The 24,308-nt window shown below is 39.9% G+C and overlaps 1 protein-coding gene and 1 long non-coding RNA gene across 3 annotated transcripts in view; one reads left to right on the forward strand and one right to left on the reverse strand.

The window, feature by feature from the left end:
* The window catches only part of cacna1ia (calcium voltage-gated channel subunit alpha1 Ia), a 242,043-nt gene extending 225,072 nt beyond the window's left edge, over positions 1-16,971 (forward strand). The window contains exons 34-38 of one of the 2 annotated variants that reach the window (XM_077541150.1): positions 1,601-1,750; positions 7,822-7,956; positions 12,726-12,930; positions 13,099-13,334; positions 14,268-16,971. In XM_077541150.1, coding sequence (XP_077397276.1) covers positions 1,601-1,750; positions 7,822-7,956; positions 12,726-12,930; positions 13,099-13,334; positions 14,268-14,984 — 1,443 coding nt within the window. In that variant the 3' untranslated portion in view covers positions 14,985-16,971. The remainder of the gene's footprint in view (positions 1-1,600; positions 1,751-7,821; positions 7,957-12,725; positions 12,931-13,098; positions 13,335-14,267) is intronic. The other variant, XM_077541159.1, reaches the window with a different exon arrangement.
* LOC144033221 (uncharacterized) lies at positions 11,460-22,834 on the reverse strand. The gene is made up of 3 exons (XR_013287906.1): positions 22,591-22,834; positions 17,734-17,832; positions 11,460-12,844 (listed from the first exon to the last, which is right to left on the reverse strand). It is a non-coding gene; the product is annotated as an uncharacterized LOC144033221 (long non-coding RNA).
* Between the last annotated feature and the right edge of the window lie 1,474 nt (positions 22,835-24,308).

Raw genomic sequence — 24,308 nt, forward strand, 5'->3', positions numbered from 1 at the left:
TGTGGGCGTGGGGCCTTGTTGGGTGGCCGATCCTAATGTGGGCTAAAGCGTGTTTAGCACATGACATGTAGCTTAGCCTAGCAGAGTACAAGTCACCTGGATGTTTACCGTCCACTTCGACTCACCGGCGGCTGGATCTGCCAGTTTCATCCGGCTTTCGGCTGGGAACAAATCTTTGGTGAGTCCTTCGTGTCTGTAGTGCTTTTGAAGAAGTGCTCCTTTGCCATAAGGCGTAATTCTACCTTTGATATCCACCGACGCAATAATTCCTCGTGAATTCTTTGTTGTCACTGGCAGCCATGTCATTCCAACGTGTATTTTATGCACGCGATACGTCACGATGATCACGTGACTGTCCAAAATGCCTGACACAGTACTTAACGCTCAACATAAATTGACAATTTGTTCAGTGAAGAGTTTAAATTAACCATTTCACGGTTTTTCAGAAGTCTTGTGTTCTTTTAATGAATATTCAACTATCAATGAATGCCCTTTTTGCGAAAAATGCCAACATTTGGCGGGCTGTAGTTTCAAAACCCTGGTCCAATTGACCTCAAATTTGAGATTTAGTGTTGTGCCATCACTATCAACAAGTACACCAAGTGCAATTCACATCCAAATCTACTTGGTTAAACCCACCCACCGGGTGCTTTGGCATGGAATGACTCTATAAAGCTTTTTCTGTCCAGCATTATTCATTTTAGTGTGGTCAGAACACTCATTTGTACTTTAGTATTATGTGAACAATGGTTGATTTTAATATATTGTTGTGAGTCCGAAATATGACTTTTGCACAGCATGTTTAGAAATTCACATATGCACGTACATAAATTGGTGAACAAAAGCAACAATGGCCCTGTTCACTTGGACATCAATATTCTCAATAGGAAACACAGTAAATCACACAACATGTTTTGCGAAGTTAAATACTTTTTTGTTTCTCTTATGTAACAACTATATATGAATACAACCTAAGTGGTGAAGGGAACTTACGACATTCTGTTTAGCAACATTTTGAGAATGTATTTTGAAGTCACTTCTTTTTCTATTCCCTGGTTGAGCTCGTCTAGTTCCTGGCAGGCAAACCCAGACTGACTCAGTCTTAAGCGCTTTCAACCTAATCATGCCCAGGGCACAAACATTTGCTTGAATCTCAAACTGTTACATCAAGGTAGCACCCAAAGTAAATGAGGTGATATATCAGATGTAATTGCAGCGTTCTCCGCGCTCCCGGCTTTGAGAAGAAAAAGATGTTACCTAGCTAATGAGGGTTTTAAAGTGCTCCCGTTGCGGAATTGGTTTTATTCAGAGAAAAACGAGCGGAATCCGTATGGAAGTTTTGTTGTGGATGATGTGTGTGCTGAAAAGGTTCTCTTAAAGGAAGCCTCAAGTGAGTTTGTATCTTTACATGCACATTTTTTCGGACCCTGACGCCTGTCTTTGCATTTTCCTGCGTGTTCTTTGTCCTCGCATGTTGGCATGTGCACACCTTTGTGCCTGCGTGCAAATTTGGTTTGCTGGCCCGCGTCCCGTGCGTGCGTGTCCCCGTGTGTGTACGCATGCGTGTGTGCGTATATGTGGGTGTGTGTGTGTGTTCCAGGAGAGCCAGTGGTTGGACAGCGTGTCTCTCCTGATCAAGGATTCATTAGAAGGGGAGATGCTGATGATCGACAATCTCTCTGGTTCTGTCTTCCACCATTACTCCTCCCCTCTACCCATCTGTAAAGACTGCAGGGGCCACCCGCAAGAGGTACCACCCTCATGTCACGTTAACACGTGCACAAATGCAGCACATGCACAGGAGCTGAACCACTGGCCTCCATTTTGGGTTCAAAATGTGTAATAGCGGTGAGATAGTGTTTTCGAGTTGTCAGAGACAAAAGACAGTTGTTGTTTTTTAAAACTGATATCGGACATAATATATCAAACATTGTTCTCATCCATCTACTGAATGTAGGTGCAACAAAAAGCTGGAGAATCGGCAAAACACACATTTGGGGCTCTATTTTCGTGACTGGCATAGGTCCTGCGCATATCTGCGCTGAGGTGGGTTAGACCCGATATTTGTAAATTCACAGACGAGTGCAGGCCAGCGGATCGACATGGCAGAAGCACATCTGTGACCCCCATCTCAATGCAGCCCAGTGGGATGATTTAAAAAGCATAATACAATGATTCAGAGGGTTTGATGACCGCTGTTCACATATTTATGACCAGTTATCTTGCTGGCCCCCCCAGCTCGGCTGTGACCGGTCTGCCAAATTAGCAAACGTGCAGCAAGCATTTTGCTGATATGAAATGCAGGATCCGCAGACCACAGCACATTGTATGAAAATAGTACCCCCTAAAGTTAATCCTTCAATGCTCGTTGAACTGAGGGTGGGTTCCATAGAATATGCAGATGTGTCATTCATTACATACATTCATTCGACAATAGAAAATTAGAGTGTAAGTCAAAAGTGTCTGAAAATATATTTGAAAAATGAAGAGAAACAGGTGAGGCTCAGCTGTTGGCTGAGGAAGTGCCGAAATTCAGCAATTTTCACGATATTATCATTGATATTGTGGGGGGGAAAAACGAAAACGAATAGGAAGTACAGGACAGAGAACTATGATTCAAAATAGTTTCAATTAAAATAAATAATAAGATCATTCTTCGTATGCAGGTGACTGACTGCATGTCCCTGATGCACACCATACAAAACAATGATATTTGAGATTTTATTGGTAAAATGATCTCACTTACACACACGAAAGGAACATCATTTGAGCATAGTGTTACACAATTCGGGCTTCATTGATCTCATGAAGCGTAGTGAATGGAAAGTGTTTGCAGGCTTAAGACAGCATGACGATGCACATCGACATACGAAGAGTTAATTCAATGCATTTTGTGGTATCCACTTTCCACACAAGCTGACATGTAGATGAATGAGGCCCCCAGCATGTAAGCTCCCCTAACATGCATGCGTGCAACTCTCTCCTACTACTTGTGGGTTGTTTTTGTTGACAGCAGGTTGCACATACGAGATAAACTCGCCAACGTGTTGTCCTGTGCGTGTGTTGTCCATCACTGTGACAAAGTGCAGCGGGCCAGCTCAGAAGAAGCAATAACTGGCCTCAACACCTCCTCACCTGTCAGTGCTGTTTTCTACCTGTCTGCAGATGCTGTCAAACCATCAATCTGCCCCCCACTCCTCCTCTCCATATTTCTTCTTCCCTTTGGTCCATCTATCTCCGCTGTATTAACCTTTATCGGTGTGTCTGTGTGTGAGAAGGTGGGTGTTCCTCAGACAGCGTCCGTCATCGCCTAGAGTTATGTGCACCTTTTTGTTTTTGTGTTTGCGGGGGACACAGCAGAGGTGCTTTGGGACACAATATCCATCAGGGTACTACCTAATGAGGACGTGGGATCATCCCCAGGGTGAGGCTGACTACATTTCAGTCTGCGGGGGGGCTGTTGGTGCAGTGAAGGTGTTTGCTTTCATTCATTCCCTAAGAGTCTCTTCACACCACACGTTTGTGCACGTGCCACAACATGGCTTCCGGTGTTATTTGTGGAAGACGCGCTTTTAAGAGAGGCGTCGTTAGTTTTAAAATCTGCTTTTAAGTGTTAACAAAAATGTTTGGAGATGGTCAAAGTAAGAAGGGAGGGTATCGAAAAACAGGTGCCATTAAAGGTTATTTTAGTTAACTCAAACTAATGAAAAAACTAAAACTAAAATTCAAAAAACAATATTGTTACCGAAGTAAAAACGAAAATGCTTTTTAAAAAACGAAAACTAATTGAAACTACATTTTATGTTTGCAAAACTAATTAAAACTAATTATAATTATAGCAAACATGTCCTTCGTTTTAGTCTTTGGTAATTAATTTAGTGCACAAGCCTTTGGGGATGATTTTACATGTGATTTTTAGTCGATTTATTTTGATATAAACCGGAATAATGACGTTTGAAAGTATGTCACACAGAAGTGACGTCATCTAGCAGCAGCCAATAGAAAAGCACCTTTAGATGACGTTGCGCCCATGGTGTTTTTTAAATACTGCGCACAAGTAATACACATTTTTTAAACTAATACTAATACTGAAACTAAAACACTAAAGTAAGACTAAGCATTTTTTAGAGAACTAAACTAATAAAAAGTAACTAAAATGAAAAATTCCAAAACTATAATAACCGTACTGCCATATTACAAATAAATTGGTTTATATACTTTAGCATTTTTCTAAATATGCAAAAGCACAAATAAATTACTTGTACAATTTTTAGGACTAAACACAATTTCTCTTCATAACATTATGTGGCCCTTGCGTCCTTCTGATTTTCTGTATGTGGCCCTCAAATGAAGAAGTTTGGACACCCCTGATCGAAGTGAATGTGACATCTTTAATATAAATGCATGAATATTGTCAGGCAATTTGGTCAGAAATGCTAAATATTACATATCTTGCTTCTGTTTTATGCAGAGGACAATATGTTTTAGTTATTTTATTCAAGATTTATCCACATTATACAGCGGAACATTCAGTTGAACTATTTGTTCCAGAACTGGTTGAATTCTAAGGTGTTGTAATCTCAGAACAGAAAAGCTGTCTTTCCAAGCGCAAGCTGTTGCCTTCAAAAAACGTTTTTTTTTTTGTTTTTGTTTTTTTTTTTTTTTTGTTTTGTTTTTTTTAACTCTACAGAGCAATGTTTTAATTAACATTTTGGCATTCTAAATTGTCATGCAAGTGTGGTTAAACACATTAATAGGGAAATGGAATAGTTTTTATTTTATTTATTTTTTTATTAGTGGTGTCAAAATTAGTTCATTAATTTTTAGTTATTTTTTTAGCAACTTTTTAGTTAATTTAAGCAACCAGTCCAGGGTGTCCCCCGCCTACTGCCCAGAGCCAGCTGAGATAGGCGCCAGCACCCCCTGCGACCCTTGTGAGGAATAAGCGGTCAAGAAAATGGATGGATGGATGGATGGATGGATAGTTAATTTAATGCCACAATTTGTTTTTAATGTGCGATTAATTACTGCCGCTTACTTGGAAAGCCTGTACTGGGGGAATTCCAGTTGCAACGCAGTAGACATGTCCACGTCAAAATTTACCAATAATAAAATTAATAATAATTCATATATTTGTGGAGACTGAGGTTTAGTTGTATTTTACAATTTTAATTAAAAATGTGCAGAATTTCACAAATTACTTCATATTAAAGAGTAGATAGCTCTTGATATGAAAAGAAAAATGCACTGAGCTGTCACGTCTTACAAATGCAATTATGCAATCTAGTGGCAGAAAAATGACCAACACAAATCAATATCACACTAATTTTTTTACAGTACAGTTAGTACATCTTTTTTAATTTTAATTCAATTTTATGAATTATGAAATTACTGTATCAATGACTAAAACATGCAGCCATATTTCTATTAGTTTTAAAAAAAAATGTTGTTTGTTTGTTTATTGTTTGTTTATTTCCACAATGCATTCGATTACAGTCAAGAACCTAGTGATACAATTACTGTGGAAAATGGACACCCTCAGAAGCTCATAGCTTATACATTGGGGTCCAAAAACCCACCACCACACAATTTACAATGCAAACACATATAAGTTAATATCACATATTTCCAACTTGTAAATAAAAGATATAACCATCATATTTACAAGAAAAGAATAATACCAAAATAATCTATGGACAGATATGAAAAACTATATTTATGTTACATGGATAACCCCCGTAACCTCTGTTCCATGTACAAGAGAATTTCAAATGAGAAACTAAGCAGAAACTAGGCCACAAAATCACTACCGGTAGATGCATATCTCATAAGTAAGTTATGTTTCATTTTTCTTTTAAATATGGGAAAAGAAGAAGAATGTTTGATATCATTGTCCAGGTCATTCCACATTTGTGGACCTTTATAACCTACACTAAAACGAGTACATGTTAGTTTTCTGTATTTCCCTTTTAACAGCAATCTATTTCTGGTATTTTGAGTATGAGATGAAAAGAATAAAGGAACAAGTTCACACCAACGGCCATTTAGTTTATGAACCACCTTATACATAATACACAGATTATAGAAAAGATTGTATTCAGGAAGCTTCAGCAGACTATATCCATGGAAGAGAGCATCTGTAGGAGAATTATATTTAGACCAGGATATTGTTCTTATGGCTTTTTTTTGCAGAATAAGTAATTTGGCAGTAAATGTAGGCTAAGTATTATTCCAGATAATATTGCAATAGGTCAAATGAGGTTCAAACAACGACTGATACAAACATAGCAATGCCTCTAATGGGAGACATTGTCTTAATCTAAAAAATAAACCACCCAGTTTCGCTATTTTTTTTGCCAAATCATCTATAGGCCTATGTTTTTTTTAAATGTATGGATGTTCCCACTTTTATATTAACAAGAGCATAAAAACGTTGAAAAATATTTTTTATTATACATTTTATTGTACATTTACAACAGATATAAAATGTGTGATTAATTGTGAGTTATCTATTGAAGTCATGCGATTAATTACGATTGAAAATGTTAATCACCAGACACCTCGAAAATGTATATTTAATATATTGTGACCACTGACCAGACGTCTCGGTTTAACTTGGACAATCTCGTTTTGAGCCTTGTGTCCCGAGTCGCAACGGATTTCACCAACCCCAATGTTGTCTCACTTTAACGCACTTTATTTTTAGTCCTGTCAGCAGGCCAATTGTTTGGATCGTGTGCATGTCCGTCACACAGTTGTCATAGCGAATAATATGGTAAGCCAATCACCACCTAATCAGTAGCAGATATGTTTTTTTATTATACCGGGACTAGAACTACTTCCTGTTTTGTGTCTAAGAATCATGGGAAATGTAGTCCTACTAGCTGAACGCTGCGGTCGCCAGTCAGACCCAATGCAAGCTGAGCTTTTCTAAATGCATATTTCCAATTTTACAATGTGGAACCAATGTGAGGTAAAGGGCACAGCCATTTTCCAATAGCTGCCAGGCCGGAGCAAAAAAGTTCGGAAAATGGTGAGTGCATTGACTTGTTAAGCGCTGTTGAACTTTCAATCAAGATAGAGCTCTGCATTAGCTAATAGCACAACCACCGGTCAACAGCGATTAAATTAGTTAAAAATAGTTCATGCTGAGAGTTTATTGTATATATATATATATTTTGGAAATCTGGTGACCCTAGTTTAATGTTAAAAATACTAAATGTTCAATGTTATGGCGTCACAAAAACGCACAAAAGCAAAACACACTTGCTGAAATGAAAAGGTGCTGACAGTGATGACAATATTTGGGGTTCAACTTTGGAGGGTCTGTGTACACTTGTGCTTGGAAACCAAAGCTAATATATACTAGAATTAAATAAAAAAAAATTTGAGATCACACCACCTCGGATTCCAAACATCTCATATGTATAATATCCTGTGTTGCTATTGGAAGTAGAATGACTGAAAATTTGAGTTGGGGAAGAAAACTAATGCTCTTTAAGTAATAGTTTTATAGTAATAATTCATAATAATAAATAAATAAATGGCTTAACCTTTGGTTCCTAACTACTCAGAAATGATGTGTGACATGCGGTGTTTGTGTGAAATGTGTCCTGGCACATCCAAGCTTGTTGGTCTCGTAACTATGAGTGTCACATTGGCTTCCGTTTGCACCGATGTGATGCAAATACAGCATAGCAATGTATGTGCGGAGTAGTTGATCTGTAGCAAATGAGGTTAATGATACAATCTACTGGAGTCTCGTGAACTTTCACCTCCCTTCCTGGGACATCAATAACTGAGTTGACTTCCTTACACCAGATCCGGATGGCGGAAATCGAGCAGGCTTCGCTCAAGTCGGAGCAACTCTCGGACAAGTCTTCTTCTCCCGCCCTCCCTGATGACCTCAGCCTGGATGAGCACACGGCCTACCAGCTGCTTGTGCGAGACAGCAAGGTTGGTGGTGAGATCAGTGAGGTGAGAGCGGAATTAGAGCTCGGGAAACACTGCCATCCTTCTTTAATGAGGTATAAAATATGCAAAGCAAACATCCAGCGCTCGTCTAGTATGTTGTGTATCATTACAGAAGCCACAAATCTCTTCTTGGAATAGAAGCTGGCTTTTTAATATGTGCTTTAATCTTCAGTAAACACTTCTGTTTAATTGTGCAACACTCTTAAGATAAACTCGCCTATTTAGTGGTTTGTGTTCACAGTCGACACATATTAAAACAAAGGCCAACCTAAAAGGTCAAATCAGAAATGAATTATGTTTATCTGATGATGGAGATGGTCACTGATGGTGTCGCTCTTTCCTGACTTGGCTTGAGTTCAGTTTGCATTCAGCGATGATTTCGGACTATATTATGTGGCCAGTGATTGACTGGCATTCAAGTCCATGATGTACTTTGCCTTTTGTCTCAAGTCATCTGGGATTGGCTCCAGCTTTCTGCAACACTGAACAGGATAAGTGGTATAGATGATGAACGACAGCGGTGACGCCACTTTTGGAATCAGGCAAGAGAAATCGGTGAAAAATATTTGTATCATTTCAGTAACATGTTTATGAGTGCATTATTTAAAAGAAATCAATCAAGAAGGGAAATTACACACAACTGTGAATTCATTCAAAAATTTTGTAATGGAGCTCATCATCAGCAATTACATTGGCCTGTTGCTTAGCAACCGATTCATTAGTAAGGCAATTGCCAAAATCACCGCATTATAGAATTACATCCATTTACAACTTATCAAGACACGTGTCATGTTCATGTCATCCTTTGTGAAACATGATACACTTCTTAATCAAATCATGAATTATTCAGGCAAGACCCTCTCTGGATCTTAATTCACATTTACGACCATTTCATACTTTTGACATTGTGGGATCAGTTTAGAGCAGGGGTCTCCAAGTTGGGTCCTCGAGAGCCCCTTTTCAGCCTGTTTTCCATGTCGCCGTCCTTCAGCACAGCTGAATCTAATGATCAGCTAATCAGCAAGCTTTGCAGAAGCCTGATAACGATCCCGATCATGAATCAGGTGTGTTAGTGGAGAGAAACATGGAAAACAGATTGGATAGGACCGAACTTGGAGACCATGTGGTTTAGAGAATGACAAAGCAAGATCTATGAAAGAATGCTTGGACAAGTTAGGTGTGGAGAATCTGACTGAGACATGAGCTCAACCACATCAAACACTGTTGGGGTGGACTAGAATGGAGATTGGAGTAAAGCCAAAACTTGTATAAATACAGTACATAAAATATTACAGACACATACAACATCTTGTAGCAATAATGTGGAACTACAATGCAATCTGATATGTCTAATTCATGTTCTAATGTGGCCATGTGGCCTTCCACTCCATGCTAAACAAAGACTGAGCACTCCAACAACAACCGCATCATCATATTGGTGAAATTCCTCCAAGCATTAATTTGTATTTGGCACATCCGCCCAACTTCCCCATGAGGGTAAACACTAAGCATTACACAGGAGTCCACTAGTTGGTTTCTGTACTCATTCCAGAAAGCAATAACAAATGACCATTAGGAGTCTTTTAATGGCCATGCTCTGCTCTCTTGTGAACTATAAACCTTTGATTCTAGAGTGTATTTCTTTCTTTTTATCGGTTGTAGAACTATTTCGCTCTTAAGGGCATACTCACACTAAGCAATGTATGTTGTCTTTCCTCTTTTCCTCTTGAGCCAATCATTTCGAAGAGATGGCCCATGGCCATTCACTCATAAATGTGCACATGCAACGCAGACCTCATTTACACAACTACTGGAATGCAGTTTGCATGCGCGCTCCCACAGTCTAGAGTAGACGTCTCGTACAGATGTCACAACAATAAACAAACTCATACCACAAAATTACGTACGACTCCATGTTTTTGTAAGTGTCGAGTGGGAAAAAACTATGTGAGCTTTTGGATTTATTAACAAGAATAATCTGGATAAAGAAGTGTTGACACAAATGGGGTGAGGTCTTTGGGTGCAGGCCAGCGAGGGGGGAATCGCGGCTTGGAATGGCTTAGTGTGAGTACGCCCTGAAATCGCCATCATCTCTGTCCACCATCTTAACGCCTTCACACAAATGAATCTCCCCGTCAGGTTCTCCCGAGTTGTGATCCCCATTGGCTCTCAAGCTGCACCTTGTTCCTCGTTTGGAGTTATCTTATGTGCCACCTCCCCCCTATAGCCCCATTTATCTCTATTCCTTATCATCCATCCTTTTTCCTCCTTAATTGGGTAATATTACTTGTTTCTGAATAGCCAGATAAGCCCTGCAATCAGCAAACATTTCTCTGAAAGCACAGCTCATTAAAGAAAGTGCATGAGTGAGGGAAAAGAAGGTAAAGACATAAAGCCAGTTTGGATTCAGTGTTTTTTTATTGTGTCGGAACTGTCTTAGGTTTGGTCTGATGCAAATAGCTCCTTGCTTCAAGGGGTCAGTAGTACAAAGAGACACACAGTACAATATATGACAACAGCATTTTCAGCCTAAAAACTAGGACTGAGTTTAAAAAATTGAAAAATCGATATTGAATTGATTTTCATTTTCGAGCCTGGAAATCTGATTCACAAAACCCTGATTATTTCCCAAAAATTCACAAGATTTTTTGACCGCCAAAAATGTTTCATAACGATGAGTAAAATCACGATGGATGCCGCCATAAATGTTAAATGACGTCAACTAAATTTTTTATCAATGGGAGGTGCAACATCTAAGTGCAGCGCTGCCTGGTCAATGGGTTGTGGAATCAAAAACAGCCACTAACGATGGCCAGCAGATGGCAGCATTGTATCTCTATTCAATAGGCTGCTTGGTGAGTACATACAGTTGTCGGGACAGTTCGAAACTCCCTCTTGATCACAATGGTATTTTTATATTCATATTTATGTATTCTGGATAATTTTAGCACTATAATAATCAGAACGTGTCAAATTTGCCACAAATCGTATTTAAAGTTTAGAATCTACTTATTGTGTTGACTCCTAACTTATTCAATGCCAACCCAGTTCAAATTAATCGTTTGACGTGTAGAGCCGTCAATGGCAGTCAATGAGTTAATTATTATTATTTAAAGGCCAATAGTTTTTGTATTTTAGGATTTCCTTGTAATTTATCGTTTCCATGAATTTTGAAGAAAGAGAAGAGAAATTCATCATCCATAATATAACTGTTTTGGCTTCACGCCAAACGACAAAGATCAGGCGAAAATCATATGCAAAGTGTGCAAGGAGAGGATGAAGACAAGTTATGGCAACACTACGAACGTCCATCACCTGAAACGGCATCATCCGGACGCGCACAGTACAATGAGAGCCAAGCTAATAATTCAAAAGCAGCGACAACAGCTCACACCTGCGCCTCCTAGCTGAGCGTCACAGAAGCGTTCACCAAACTCCCGTCGCATGACATTGGATCCGTGTTACGAGCTGTCAAGTTGTAAGGTCCCCCCAACACCGCCATATCTCACATGTACGCAGATTATAGAAAAATAGTGACGCAAAAAAAAAAAAAAATGTGCAGTTTTTTAATTTATTTTTTAGCTTTTTATTTTATTTTTTATAGCAAGCAAACTAGCGTTTGTGAAATGACCAGGCCAATATCAATTTACAAAAGTTACCCGTCCATGTCAGAACACAACACATTAACGTGCATAGCTTAGCATAAAAAAAAATAAAATATATGTTACATTCAATGCCCGTTCTGTCCATAGGAAAGAAACTACATAACCCGCGACCCACTCACAAGGGTTGTTACAATATTGACCTTTATTTATAAAAGGTGCTTTTTACTTTGCTACCATCAGCAGTTTTGTTTTTTTTAACTTTGTGTTTACGTGCTCCCCTCTTCTCTCTCTCTCACTTTAAGACATTCACTATTTTCAACACACAACTTGAAAACAGAACTGTGACTTGTGTTAGTGTTTTGCTTAAGTATTTTGCTGCTTTATAATTTAGTTTTAAGGTATTACAGTGTTTGTTTTCACAAACTAATTAAGTGTAGTCTTACTAGTCTATTATTTATTCAATACTACTTTTATTTCATGTGCAAATTAATTTGGATATGTGAGCTAAAAAGAAATTGTGATAAAATTGATATAATTATTTTATCATTAAAAAAATCACTTACCGCTAACCTACTGAAAACACATTAGCCTACTGTACCTTTGAAAATAGACATTTAAATGGAAGTGACATTTACCAAGTCTGTTTCCAGTGGAGTATCATTACTTAAATCTTGAATCGCATGTGACATTGACATGGATGAAGTGCATTCAACAGTCAGGAGGACAAGCAACATTGTTCATTCATCATTGTTATTTTCCTTGTGCATAAAATGGCTGCAGTTATCATGCTGAACTCAATCAGTCTCTATCAGTAGACCAATTACACACTCTCTCAAAGTTAACACCTGACACTTATTGTGATAATACATAACATTAAAATAACAAATGCTCAGTATAATAATCAATGCTCTATTTGACAAGCGCTGATAAGAGAGGAGGAATAAAATGTAATTAAAGGTCCTTCTTCCAATCTATCGGCCTTGAGAATTCTTTTTACGGCATGCAATTCTGAACTTTAACAATCACTTTGAGAATAATGCACGTTCCTCGGGCTAATTTTCGTTGTAATAGAGACAATTTTTTTTTTACTGAATGAATGTCGGAGAAGACTATCTCCTCAGTTGCAGGTCGTGTGCTCCCTTCCAGGGAAAGTGCAGCAGTGGATCCAGCAGCTCTGAAGAGGCAGCAGGAGCAGGAAGTCACCAAATCCACCAGACTGTTGTCCAGAGCCAGGTCCAAGGGCTCGGCCATTTCTCCAGGGCCCTCTGCAAAGTAGAGATGGAACCTGGGCTGCAGGATATAGAAATGCAATCAAATTCGCCAAATATGTCCTCACCTTATTACAGCCCAAGTGAGTACATCCAGTCAATTAGGTGCATATTTTCTGGTATAAATGAGCAGGTAGTGTAAATGTACAGTAGAGTAAATGCATCATAAAGAGCCAGGGTGTCTTAAATACATGAATAAATGCCTAAAAGCATTCATCATCTCAACTGGATGAAACTATTTTCTTCTCAAGGTGACGTTTCCGGCGTTCACAGCAAAGAAAGAAACACAGAGGGAAAAGAAGAAGCCCGCAGCATCTCTCCGCTGCTCCCCCTGCCTACTGAATTCTTCCACTCGACAGGGGCAGCCATCCCAGCCCCTCCCCGCAGCCGGAGCCTGAGGTTGTCACGGGGCCTTCGGTTGACCTCCCCTGCTTCATGGGCTGCATTCCGTTCCCCTGGAGGCCATAGCAAGATACTGTGTACTCAGGTAGGGAGGGTATGAAGTACTGTCGCATCAAACGGAAGAGATAAGATACGTTGAACATTGAGCATGTAATGGAATTAGCAGAGGTGGGCGTGTCAGTAAATTTTGCCAGTCCGTCATTCGCCAGCATCAGTCCATTATTATTTCAAGCTGAACCAGACTGTAATCATCAGCCCATTACGCCGTCATTATTTTATCCGCGTTTTCGTCATTGCTAAAATCATAGTTCGTCACGGCCACTTTAGGACTGTTGCGTCAGCGACAGCCAATCGGCATTGAGAAGCTACTAGCGGTGTGAATTGCCTAGTACCTGACGATTCGATTCGTATCACGATTCACAGGTCACGATTCGATTCGATACTGATTAATCCAGATACGAATTTATAAGTCGATTGCTGCGATTTTTTTCATTCAAATTTAGAAAATACTAAGCAGTAAACTTGTACAGTCTAAGATTTGTATGAAAATGTATTATTTATTTATCTGAAACTTCAGTCTTATACAGGTTGTAACCTGTTTCATGTTTGAACAGCATTAAAATAAAATATTAAGGCTTAATGTTCCGTTCATATAACATTCTTCCATGCTTAAGGTGTGAATCCTAACCCGAAGTAAGACGTCTTGTTGAATATTTTCCATTAAAAATGGAAGTTTAAAAATCGATTCAGCCGCCTATTGAATCGATTCAAGAATTGCGCAATGTAGTATCGCGATATATTGCCAAATCGATTTTTTTTTAACACCCCTAGAAGCTACTATTATGTATTTTGGACGTCAATGGCAGTGAATGAGTTAAGTTTCCCGACATTGTCAGCGAAACGAGTGTCTGTCAGTGACAGACTGACAGAATGCCCACCTCTGGAAATTAGCACAACCAAAAGTGACTCGTTAGACTCATACTGTAATTTCTTTCCCAACTCTTGCATGCGTCTGCAGTATCCCTCCCACAGTGATTCATCACTCGCAACTGGCAGCTCTGAAGGCAGCCTCCAGACCACCCTGGAAGAAGGACTGAGCTTCAGCATCTCTCCGCCACAAAACGTGGACTTGCCAGCAGCTCCTTTACCACATGAGTGCCCACTCCGTGAAGACAACACGAGCATTTCTTCTCCAGTCCCGACCCTGAGACTGAGACCGAGCCCCTCATCGGCTCTAACCCTCCAGGCCACCGTTGGCCAACAGCGGAGCCAAAGCAGTGGGCGAGGTAGCACAAGCCCAGGATTCACACGGGACGACTCCATCGACCCTTCAGATGAGGACCTGGGCATAGTTATCGGGTCCTCCATCGGCGGTTGTGGGTCCAGTCAAGCGGGCAACAGTGAACACTTGTCAGAGACAATGAGCAGCTTGTCACTGACATCACTGCTGTCCCCAAGTTCCCTAGCGTATCCTGGAGGAGCGGTAAAAAAGTGCAATAGCACGGGAAGCCTGGACCAAGGGGGTATGCTGCTGTCATCCAGAGGAAGAGAGGCCCGCAGGGAGATTCTCGGCCTGGAGCTTATGGACCCGCAGGGTTTCTTGGCCAACCCCTGGTCAGGGGTATTAGCCGAGGCACGGAGAGGAGATGGAGATGAAATGGGAGACGGATCGCATGGATTCCGAGGGAAAAGCTCAAGCCAAACGACAGTAGGGCCTTTTCGCAAAAACAGATGAAACCTACTGCTAACTTTTTGTCTATGATCCTTGGATATGAACCCTTCGTTGTCCCTTGCACTCTCTCGTCCCACGAATGAAAGAGAGGCTTGCCTGCATTTCCAACCCTCATCTTTCCCCCATGGACCCTCCCTATACATTTGTGATCAACCCAAGACCTATTTTGTGCAATTGTGCAACCGAGGGAGCTGGTCTTGCTTATGCAGCAATGCGCCTGTGGGGTCGTAGCCTGCAAAGGTGGGGCCTAAGGGCTACGGATAGGCGTGAGTAGAGGGTTCTTTGAGAGGATTCAGGTAGCCTGTTATACCAGGGAGATGTCCAGAGCTTAAACAAGAGTTTAAACTCAAAAAGACATGATAGCCTCGGCTGATTTTCTCCCAGCCAGGTCATGTTCACTCGTGTGGAAAATGCAAAAATGGAGATATCCAAACCGAAATAGCTATCCGTGCCAAGAGATAATGTTTAGTGAGGCAGTGCAACAGGTAAGTTGGAAGGAAGTTTGCGGACAATGGAATATACAGTAACAAGACTGAAGGTAGACGATAGGGACATGAATGATCAGGTCATTTGTTTGGTGGGGAAGGCAGAAAGCGGATCTAATATCCATCTGTTCCGGCAGACGGAAACAACGGGTCCCTCTCTCTCTGGCTCCAGACCTTCTGCTGACATCACAGGAAAGTGTGAGGTGGAGGAGAGTTCACCAATGACTGAGCGAGCACTGCCTCAGGTAGCCGAGAGATTGACTTAAACCGTTCTCATCCATTCAGCAGTGTGTTTTTCTGAAAAGGGAGTTGAGTTTTATCCGATCAGATTGCTGAGGCATGACATGACCTTGGTGTGATTTGGAATTGTTTTTTTATATATATACACATCTTGAGCATCTCTCACTAGGTGGTTTGGACCTTATAGCCAGTGAGATTTAAAGCACACTCCTTTTGACAGTACTTCCTCTCACAGTTTGAGATGCAATGACGAATCCACAAAGGTTGCAAGGGACCTTGACTTGCATGATGGAAATGCATTTAACTTAATCCCGATTTTTACATATAGGCTATACAAATGTGTGTCCAAGATGTCAGTGTTGGGTGATGATGACCATGTGATTTCTATTCCACTATTTTTGTAGGAAAGAGATTAGGCACATGCAATTTGTGGCCATTACCTCGCATTACCCATTTGAAGTCCAGTCCGATGCGTCACGTCATTTTGTCCGCCAGTGGCTTCTGGTTTTATAGCATTTTTTTAAAGTGTACAAAACAATGAAGCAAAAAAATGTCAAATTGTTTGAAATTGTTCCTTACTTCATATCCCTTAACCAAACACTGAGTCCTCCTTTTTAGTTGCATATGATGAGTCATAGCAGATGGGAGCAGCCATATTCATTCAAGCATAAATGCTCATGGACATATTGTTTTGGTCTGGGTTTGCAATTCTGTGTTTATTATTGAACTGTCACCCAGATTAACGAATATCTGCTTTGCTACCCATCTGCTGTTGTAGCAATGCAGCATAACACTGAGCACAAGTGCGTCTTTTAATGCAAAATGACTTTTGGTGGTTTTGCCACATGCTGAATCACTTCAAGGCTGAAGTGAGATGCTGAACTTTAAGCCCGATTTTTAGAACTAGTCGTGTTAAGATCGCAAACTTAATTTTGAATTGATCCAAAACAATGAGGTGGTGTAAAAATAACCCAACCCCCAACTCATGCAAAATGGCTCATGTATGTGCGTGCCAGCGTGCATGTGTTTGTTACATGACTTCAGGTGAGGTGACTGCATTTCCCTGATGTTTCAGTCAGTGAACTGTGTCAGGATGATGATGATGATGATGCCTGAGAGTTAAGGTTAAACGCAGAACAACCAAGGGCTGTTTTAGCATGAAAGGTTTATCCTCCTGTCTTTTCTGAGACAAATGTCAATGAATAATGACAACAAAGGTTAAAGCCTGACTACACAGCAATAAATGTTCTATGTGTATGCCCTGATTAATGATGTCAGTGTGTTTTTTTTAATCATCTTATTACTTTTGCACGTTTGCAATAATACAAATTTTTATGCACACTTTTCATTTTCTCTTCAGTTATTGTCACCTTCTGTAATTTGAATTACATTTGTTATATATTCATATTTATTATTATTTTGATTTTATATTACATTTACATTTTAGTCTTTAAACTCTTAACACCCTTAAAACTTCTGGGTTCAAAACAGCCCAACTTTGGTCAAAGTTTGGACCAATCCGCTCCTTGGGTCGATCTGACCCAATTTTGCATTGTTTTATTTAATAAAAAAATAAAAATAAAAAATAAAAAAAGAAGAAGAAGTAGAAGAAGAAAAAGTTGGGTCAAATTGACTCAAGTCACGGGTTGGTCCTTTTTTTTTTCTTTTTTTTTTTAAACAAAATTGGGTTATTTTTGATCTGGCAGTTTTGATACATTCCAGAATCTTGTAGAAATTCTCCCTTGTAAATATTTGAGTCTATGTCACAGCTGCGATGTGGTCTTAGATGGTAAGTCAACCCCAAAAATGTCTTTACAATAATATATGCGCCCATACTAGTTTGCATTTGTGGAATATGAGTCAAGCAGCAAAATCCACCCATTTTTAATGAACCTCAAAAACAGGTTTTAAATGGCCTCTTGTCAATGGGTTTATGATTGTTAAAGGCTGTGATGACACATTATTCCACTACTCTTGTAATTCTTTTAAACATACCCTCATCATGAGCAACACATTCGCATACATACCGTATATCATTGCTGAGTATAGAAACCACATCGAGTGATCCATCAGGACAAAGTGCCTTGGGAGGTTGTCTTGAAGCATTGATGGTATCGCAGTCCCTGCTGAGAAAAAGCAGCATGTGAATTTGGCACAATAAAAGGATTAATAAAATGCCGCTGGAATGAGCTGCTTGCATAAGAGCTTGGACTGTAAGTCAACAATGTTGAATAGTGATGTTCAATACTAGCGATTTTCTTTCTGAGCAGATACTGAGGAAAAATTCAAGCTTATATTGATGAGACAGATACTTTGTGCTAATAAACTTGTATCTGGTAAAATTACAAGGCCAATTAAGTGTTGTGTGTGTATGTATGTATGTATGTATGTATGTATATATATATATATATATATATATATATATATATATATATATATATATATATATGTATGTGTGTGTGTATATATATATATATATATATATATATATATATATATATGTATGTGTATGTATATATATATATATATATATATATATATATATATATATATATATATATTGCGGGGTACACCCTGAACTGACAATTCGGAGTGCCCAATTAACCTGCCATGCATGTCTTTGGAATGTGGGAGGAGACCGGAGTACCCGGAGAAGACCCACATTGGCGCGGGGAGAACATGCTAACTCTACCCAGGAAGGCCGGAGCCTGGACTCGAACCGGAGTCCTCAGAACTGGGAGGCGGACGTGCTAACCACTTGCTCACTGTACATTTTCTTGACCGCTTATTCCTCACAAGGGTCGCGGGGGTGCTGGAGCCTATCCCAGCTGGCTTCAGGCAGCAGGCGGGGTACACGCTGAACTGGTTGCCAGCCAATCGCAGATATTGAAGGGATATTAAAGGGAATTTGCATTAATTTCGATGGTGTCAATATGGAGAGTATACACGTGTATGTAAGTATATACCGTCATGTTCTCTTGGTTACGTGTGTTTTTCTGTTTAGTTTTTCCCTACAATGTACTAGTGGCCCTTTAGGTGGTGCAGTTGAGCAGGGAGGTGCACACCTGAGGGCAATTGTAATCAAGACCTTGTTTTCCGGCTCCCCAGCACGTTTGCTGGATCGTTCCTTTTTCTGTTTGTTGTGCGTGTTCTAGTTTGGTTACAGTCTGGTCTCCTTGTTCCCAGTTTTGCTTTCCTGGTATTGACTTCCCTTTTGGTTAAACCTTATTTGTTTGTACTTTGTAATTCATCCTACTTGTGTGGAAGTTCTGTTTGATCCCGTTTTTTGCTCTTTTGTATACAGCAGTTTTGTTTGTTACTTGGTTCGCCACAATAAATATTACTCTCTAGAACATTCCTGAACACTTTGCATTGGGGTCCAGTCCGTCACAACCATAACATACTGTATTCCAAGCCTGATTTTACTGTGTAGTGGGTTTTGAATGATTTTTTTTTTTTTTTTTTTTGGTCAATAAAAAGGCCAATTAATGTCATTGATTTTTCTAAACTTGCTGGACATGAGAAAGTAAAATATTTTGTGCACCACAGGCCTTCTCACTCAATCATTGTTCTAGCTGTCCAACTCATACATTATACGACAATCACCCAATCAGATAACATAAAGGTGCTGCCAGATTATATCCCACTCTCACACCAATTCATGTAACACAACTAATGGGTTGCGAGCGTATAATGGTAATATTGTGATGTAGAAGAATTTCACTTACAATATTTCATTGCGTAGCCACATTAGATGCATATTATTCTTACTTTGTTCCATCATCAAAATGTAGCAGCAGTCACCTTTGAAAGCTCTGATGGGTGCACAACTTGCGAGTGTGCTTCATGGCCTTTTTGACAGGCATCCACACTGGGCTCCACTAATCTTCCATCTTCTCCACTGTGCACGCCACCGAGCGTTCCCTTGTAGCTCCCAGTGTGCGTCTACAAAGCTTGTCAGAGGATCAGTGCTAATGGCTGAAGCTTATCACTTCACGACTTGCTTCCAAGTGCCCCACCGTCACCGTATCCTCCTCACTTCTCCTTCTTTACCTTTTGCCGCGTGTGCCGAGGGAGGGGAGGTGTGACAAGCGGAAACCTTGAGCTTGGGAACAGTGCTGACACTGCTGCTTTCTGCGCCGCTGTGCTTTCATCATGATGGATTGCTGACAGCTTTCCTCAACACCTGGCCCGCTGGTTTGTGAGATAATGGCTCCGCACACAAAATAACGGGAACAATGTTGCAGAAACGGGTTTTGCTGTAAAAGATTTATTCGGTGAGGAACAGCGGCGGCTCACTCATTTGATGGGCTGCCTTTGCGACAAGCACATTTTAAATCCCGGTTCAAGCATTCACATCACTGGATTCAGACTTATACAATTTCCTGTAACGCGGGAAAAGAATCCACGCTTGGCAAAACGTTTGAGACATTTCTGAGAGATCGTCGTTTTACATTACCTGCAGAATATTAAGACTGACAAACCACATTGGCAAGAAAATACATGTATGACCTCTATTTGACACAATTACTATATTAAATCTAATTATACTGAGTAACACTATGTACATCACTACATCATATTAATCAGTCATGACTTCATCCACCATTTAATACCACCACTATCACATCGCAATCATTAATATCAGTACTAGACAAAAACGTAAATGACTCAACTCATTGACTACAACTGAAGCAGTTCAGAATCCTATTGATGTAACGTGACATAAAAAAACAAAATGTCATACTCACCAGACTGTTGCTTAACTAATTTGCTCCCAATGAAGTACATATACGTTTGTTTGTTTTTTAATGTTTTAAGTGTCCCAAAGACGTATTTGTAGGTCTTTGTTTTGTTTTGTTTTTTTTTAATGCTAGAGCATACAGAAGGCTTTGATGCAGCCTCTCAACTGCAAAGAACGGTTGCAGAAATGGTAGTTCTTACACAAACGGCCAGCAGGTGGCAGCAGAGCAAAGGAGGTCAACCAGGGCCATGTTGGGGGGGGGGGGGAAGTTCAATTACTCAATTTTAAATAGATTTGTGAAACTTGATGAAACTTAGCTATATTCTAATGCTAATTGCTGCAAAATGGAAACAGATAGAAATATACTTTTTTTTTTCCTGATGAAAGAAGAGACTTTAATCTTTCTTTCGCTAGGTTCCATGTTATTATAGCATAGAACACAATATTCTGTGGGCCTTGCAAAATCAGTCAAAATCCATAAAACAGTCGGGAGCGAACGGGATTGCTTCTGTGAAACTCGCTGGGAACGAATGCGTTAAATGTACTGAGTGCAGATCACTACAGACATATTGTGCTATTCAAAGTTTTGCTTTGACCAACCAATCACAGGGCAAAAAAAGGCTTAAATTTTAAATCTGACTGGTTGAAGAATCAGTTTCATTGACAATACAAGTAGCTTGTTACATCGGCCAGCACTACTGATTCTAAAGGCCCTGGGCAGATTAGATTGACATCGCAGTGCATGTAGGCTGAAATTTTGATTGGATAAGAAATATATTGAAATATATATGAAAATATTGTATATTGACTGCACATTTAAGTAAGTGCTTCTGATAGTTTTTAGGCCACAAGATAAGGCGTTGCTGGCTCTGACGGCTCACAACGATCTTACTTGTACTGAAAATAATGTGTGAGACCATATTTTACGTGTAAAAAATGATTGTTTGTCCAAAATAAAATTAATGAGCAGTCGTATGAAGCAGAAGTTCACATCAGTTTTTTTTACAGAGCACAAAAGAAGAAACACTAAATCATATCTTACAAAGGCAAAAGTAACATTTTCAAAATGCTGTGCTTGCAATAAACTTTACTACTGTGAACGAACAAGGCACAAAGTAAAGTTTACCTTCCAAATCTGAGAGCACGCAAAGCAACAAAGGCAGCGTTTCTACATGGGTGCAATTAAAGTGATGTTTGGTTGCACTTTTAATCATCTCAGTGCACTTCAAAGAGTAATTTTATTTAAATAACTATTTCTGTGTGCATAGTTTAGATTAGACGACATTCTGCAGTAAACTTCCACAATTTGCTTTGTCATGCTTTCGTTGTGTCGCAGTTAGGTGGGATGAGGTGGTGGTTGTGGACCCAAGTGCCGGGAGCCAGAGGTGACATCAACAAAAAACAAAAACAAAAAAAAATTGTTCTTTAATTAAAAAAAAAAAAAAAAAAAAAAAATGGAGGCAAACAAGGTAGTGGTCGGGAACAAAAACAAAGTCCAAAAAGGCAAGACATAGAAGGAACCGTCAGAACAAAAAAGCAGCAGCATGACAGCAGGAAACAACAATGAATCGACGCAGACAGAGAGGAGACGAAAGGCAATATACACACACTAGTGACCAGTGACGAGTGGTGACCTTTTTGAGTGGGCATGCTGGACTGACCTTACGGGCGCGAGCAGAAACATTTTGGGGCATTTTTATTGTTAATTTTAATATTAAATATTATTTAATTATTAATACCACTGTGTCGGTATAAAATTAAAGAGGAAGTATTCAGGACTGACACAGGTTGAGTGAAATGACACAATCACATGCCCACAAATTTGCCAATACGTTGCAATTTACAGTATTCGGAACTGGCTTGTGCCCACAAAGTGGGCTCAATTCGGGAAAGGAAAAAAATGACATCGCCGTAAAGTGATGCTACTGGGTTACTAAGGCAACTCCTGATTGAGTGCTTAGTGCTGTTATTGATGGGTTTTTTGTTTTTGTTTTTTTTACCGCTTGGCTGGATTGTACTGTTTCTGAGCGACAATTAAAACATTTCCTGTTAACTACAAACACTTGTGCGGACATTAGATCACTTTACAAACTCATCGGAGCCACAAGCGATTTCAACCAACAATCAACAGTGTTCTCACCTCTGGACAGCCAGCGAGCCATTTACGCTCTGGCTTGAAAAGTGGCGGACGAAATTCTTCCCTGTTTTTGTGATGACTATTTCAGGAGTAGAACGACCACTTGAATTATTCTGTAACGTTTTGTACAAACGCCACCAGCAAATGTTGTTTGGGATGTCACCCGTTCATTCCTCTCATCAAAACGGTACTTTTGGCAGTGGCCGACACCAAAGAACAGCGTACAACAGCTCTCGATGCTAGCAGGAAAAAAGGACAACAACGTTAACTGAACCGCACGCCTCCTCCCCTCCCTCCCGCGAGACATGTGTTGCGTTCACTAACAGTCAGACATAATAGTGCTTAACATAAATCCAACCCCACTTAGTTCGTTACGCTTCTTTTCCTCAAAAGTTCTCAGAGAAAACGGCACTCATTGGGATTCGGCGATGAACTTGAACTGAACAATGACTGTTTACCGCAGAACAAGCCAAGTAAGCCAATTCTGCGCATGCGCGTTGTCAGATACGCTGCGTGATTGACAGCTTTTTTGCCATTCAAAAGCCGCAAGCACAGAAACAACGTTATCGGAACTAACATTTTGATTTCTCATTGTGCATGCACGAAACAAGCTGTCGGCTTCTCCATTCCCCGCGAGGAAAACAGGGCAAAATATACAGAAATTTAAGACCAAAACAGTAGAACTACGGTATTGTATTTTAGAGGACAGGGACAGAAATATTTTCAATGATTTTATTTTGGAAGGGCTTGGGCAAGCGCCGCATTAACAGCTTATAAAGATCGCACGCCACTGCTAGTGACATAATGAGACACACCTGGGCAAGACACACGTGGCTGAGATCACTGATTGGTTGACGCACAAGGAAGGGCAGGTAAAAACAGCGGGGCAGGACTGCAGAATGCTTGACGAGACAAGGGAGACACACAAAGATAACAGAACAAAACACAGATCATGACTAACTAAAGAGACTTTAAGACCAAATCAAACTTAACCCAACCCAAGCCATGACAAGTTGAGGTTGCACAAGCAAACTGCATCAAAGTGATTGACACTTGTCAGAGGAGCCAATGGATTTTAATGCTTCATGTGCTCTGCCGTTGCATCCTTTTGAAGGGAGGAAAAAAAAAAAAAAAAGGCTTTTGAGATGTGTTAAGTTGTTGTGTTAAGAGGTTTTGGCTGCAGCCTCTCATGCACGCAATGCTCTCAAAAAGCTTTGAGAGTAAAAATAAGAGACAGATCATCTCCTTTAATTCAGAAACTCACTCCAATTCACATTATGCATGAGACAAGGTTGTGGCGAAGGGCGAAACATCAAGACACTCATGAATTTCAAAGTCTCGCATGATTGCATGACATTACAAATACTAAAGCAAGGCTACAAACTGAAATGAAAGACGACGCTCGTGTCTCCTCACACTGACGGCCGAAGCAAGAAATGTTACGCTACAGCACGTATTTCTTTTCAAATTGACTATTTTGTCAAAAAGAAATGTTTAAAGTTTCTGAGTAGTGAAAAATTTTCACAAGGCAATTTATTTGTATTGCACATTTCATACACAAGGCAACTCGATGTGCTTGACACAAGGAAAGAAGCATCAACAAACACAGTAGTTAACATTCAGAAGCAAAGAAGAGAAAACTAAAATAGGTTACAAAATGTACTAAAAGAACATACATTTAAAACATTCAACAGCAAACTTTAAAAACATTTAGCATAAGG

The sequence above is a fragment of the Festucalex cinctus genome, chromosome 1 (genome assembly GCF_051991245.1).
Source record: "Festucalex cinctus isolate MCC-2025b chromosome 1, RoL_Fcin_1.0, whole genome shotgun sequence".
In the NCBI taxonomy this organism is placed as follows: domain Eukaryota; kingdom Metazoa; phylum Chordata; class Actinopteri; order Syngnathiformes; family Syngnathidae; genus Festucalex; species Festucalex cinctus.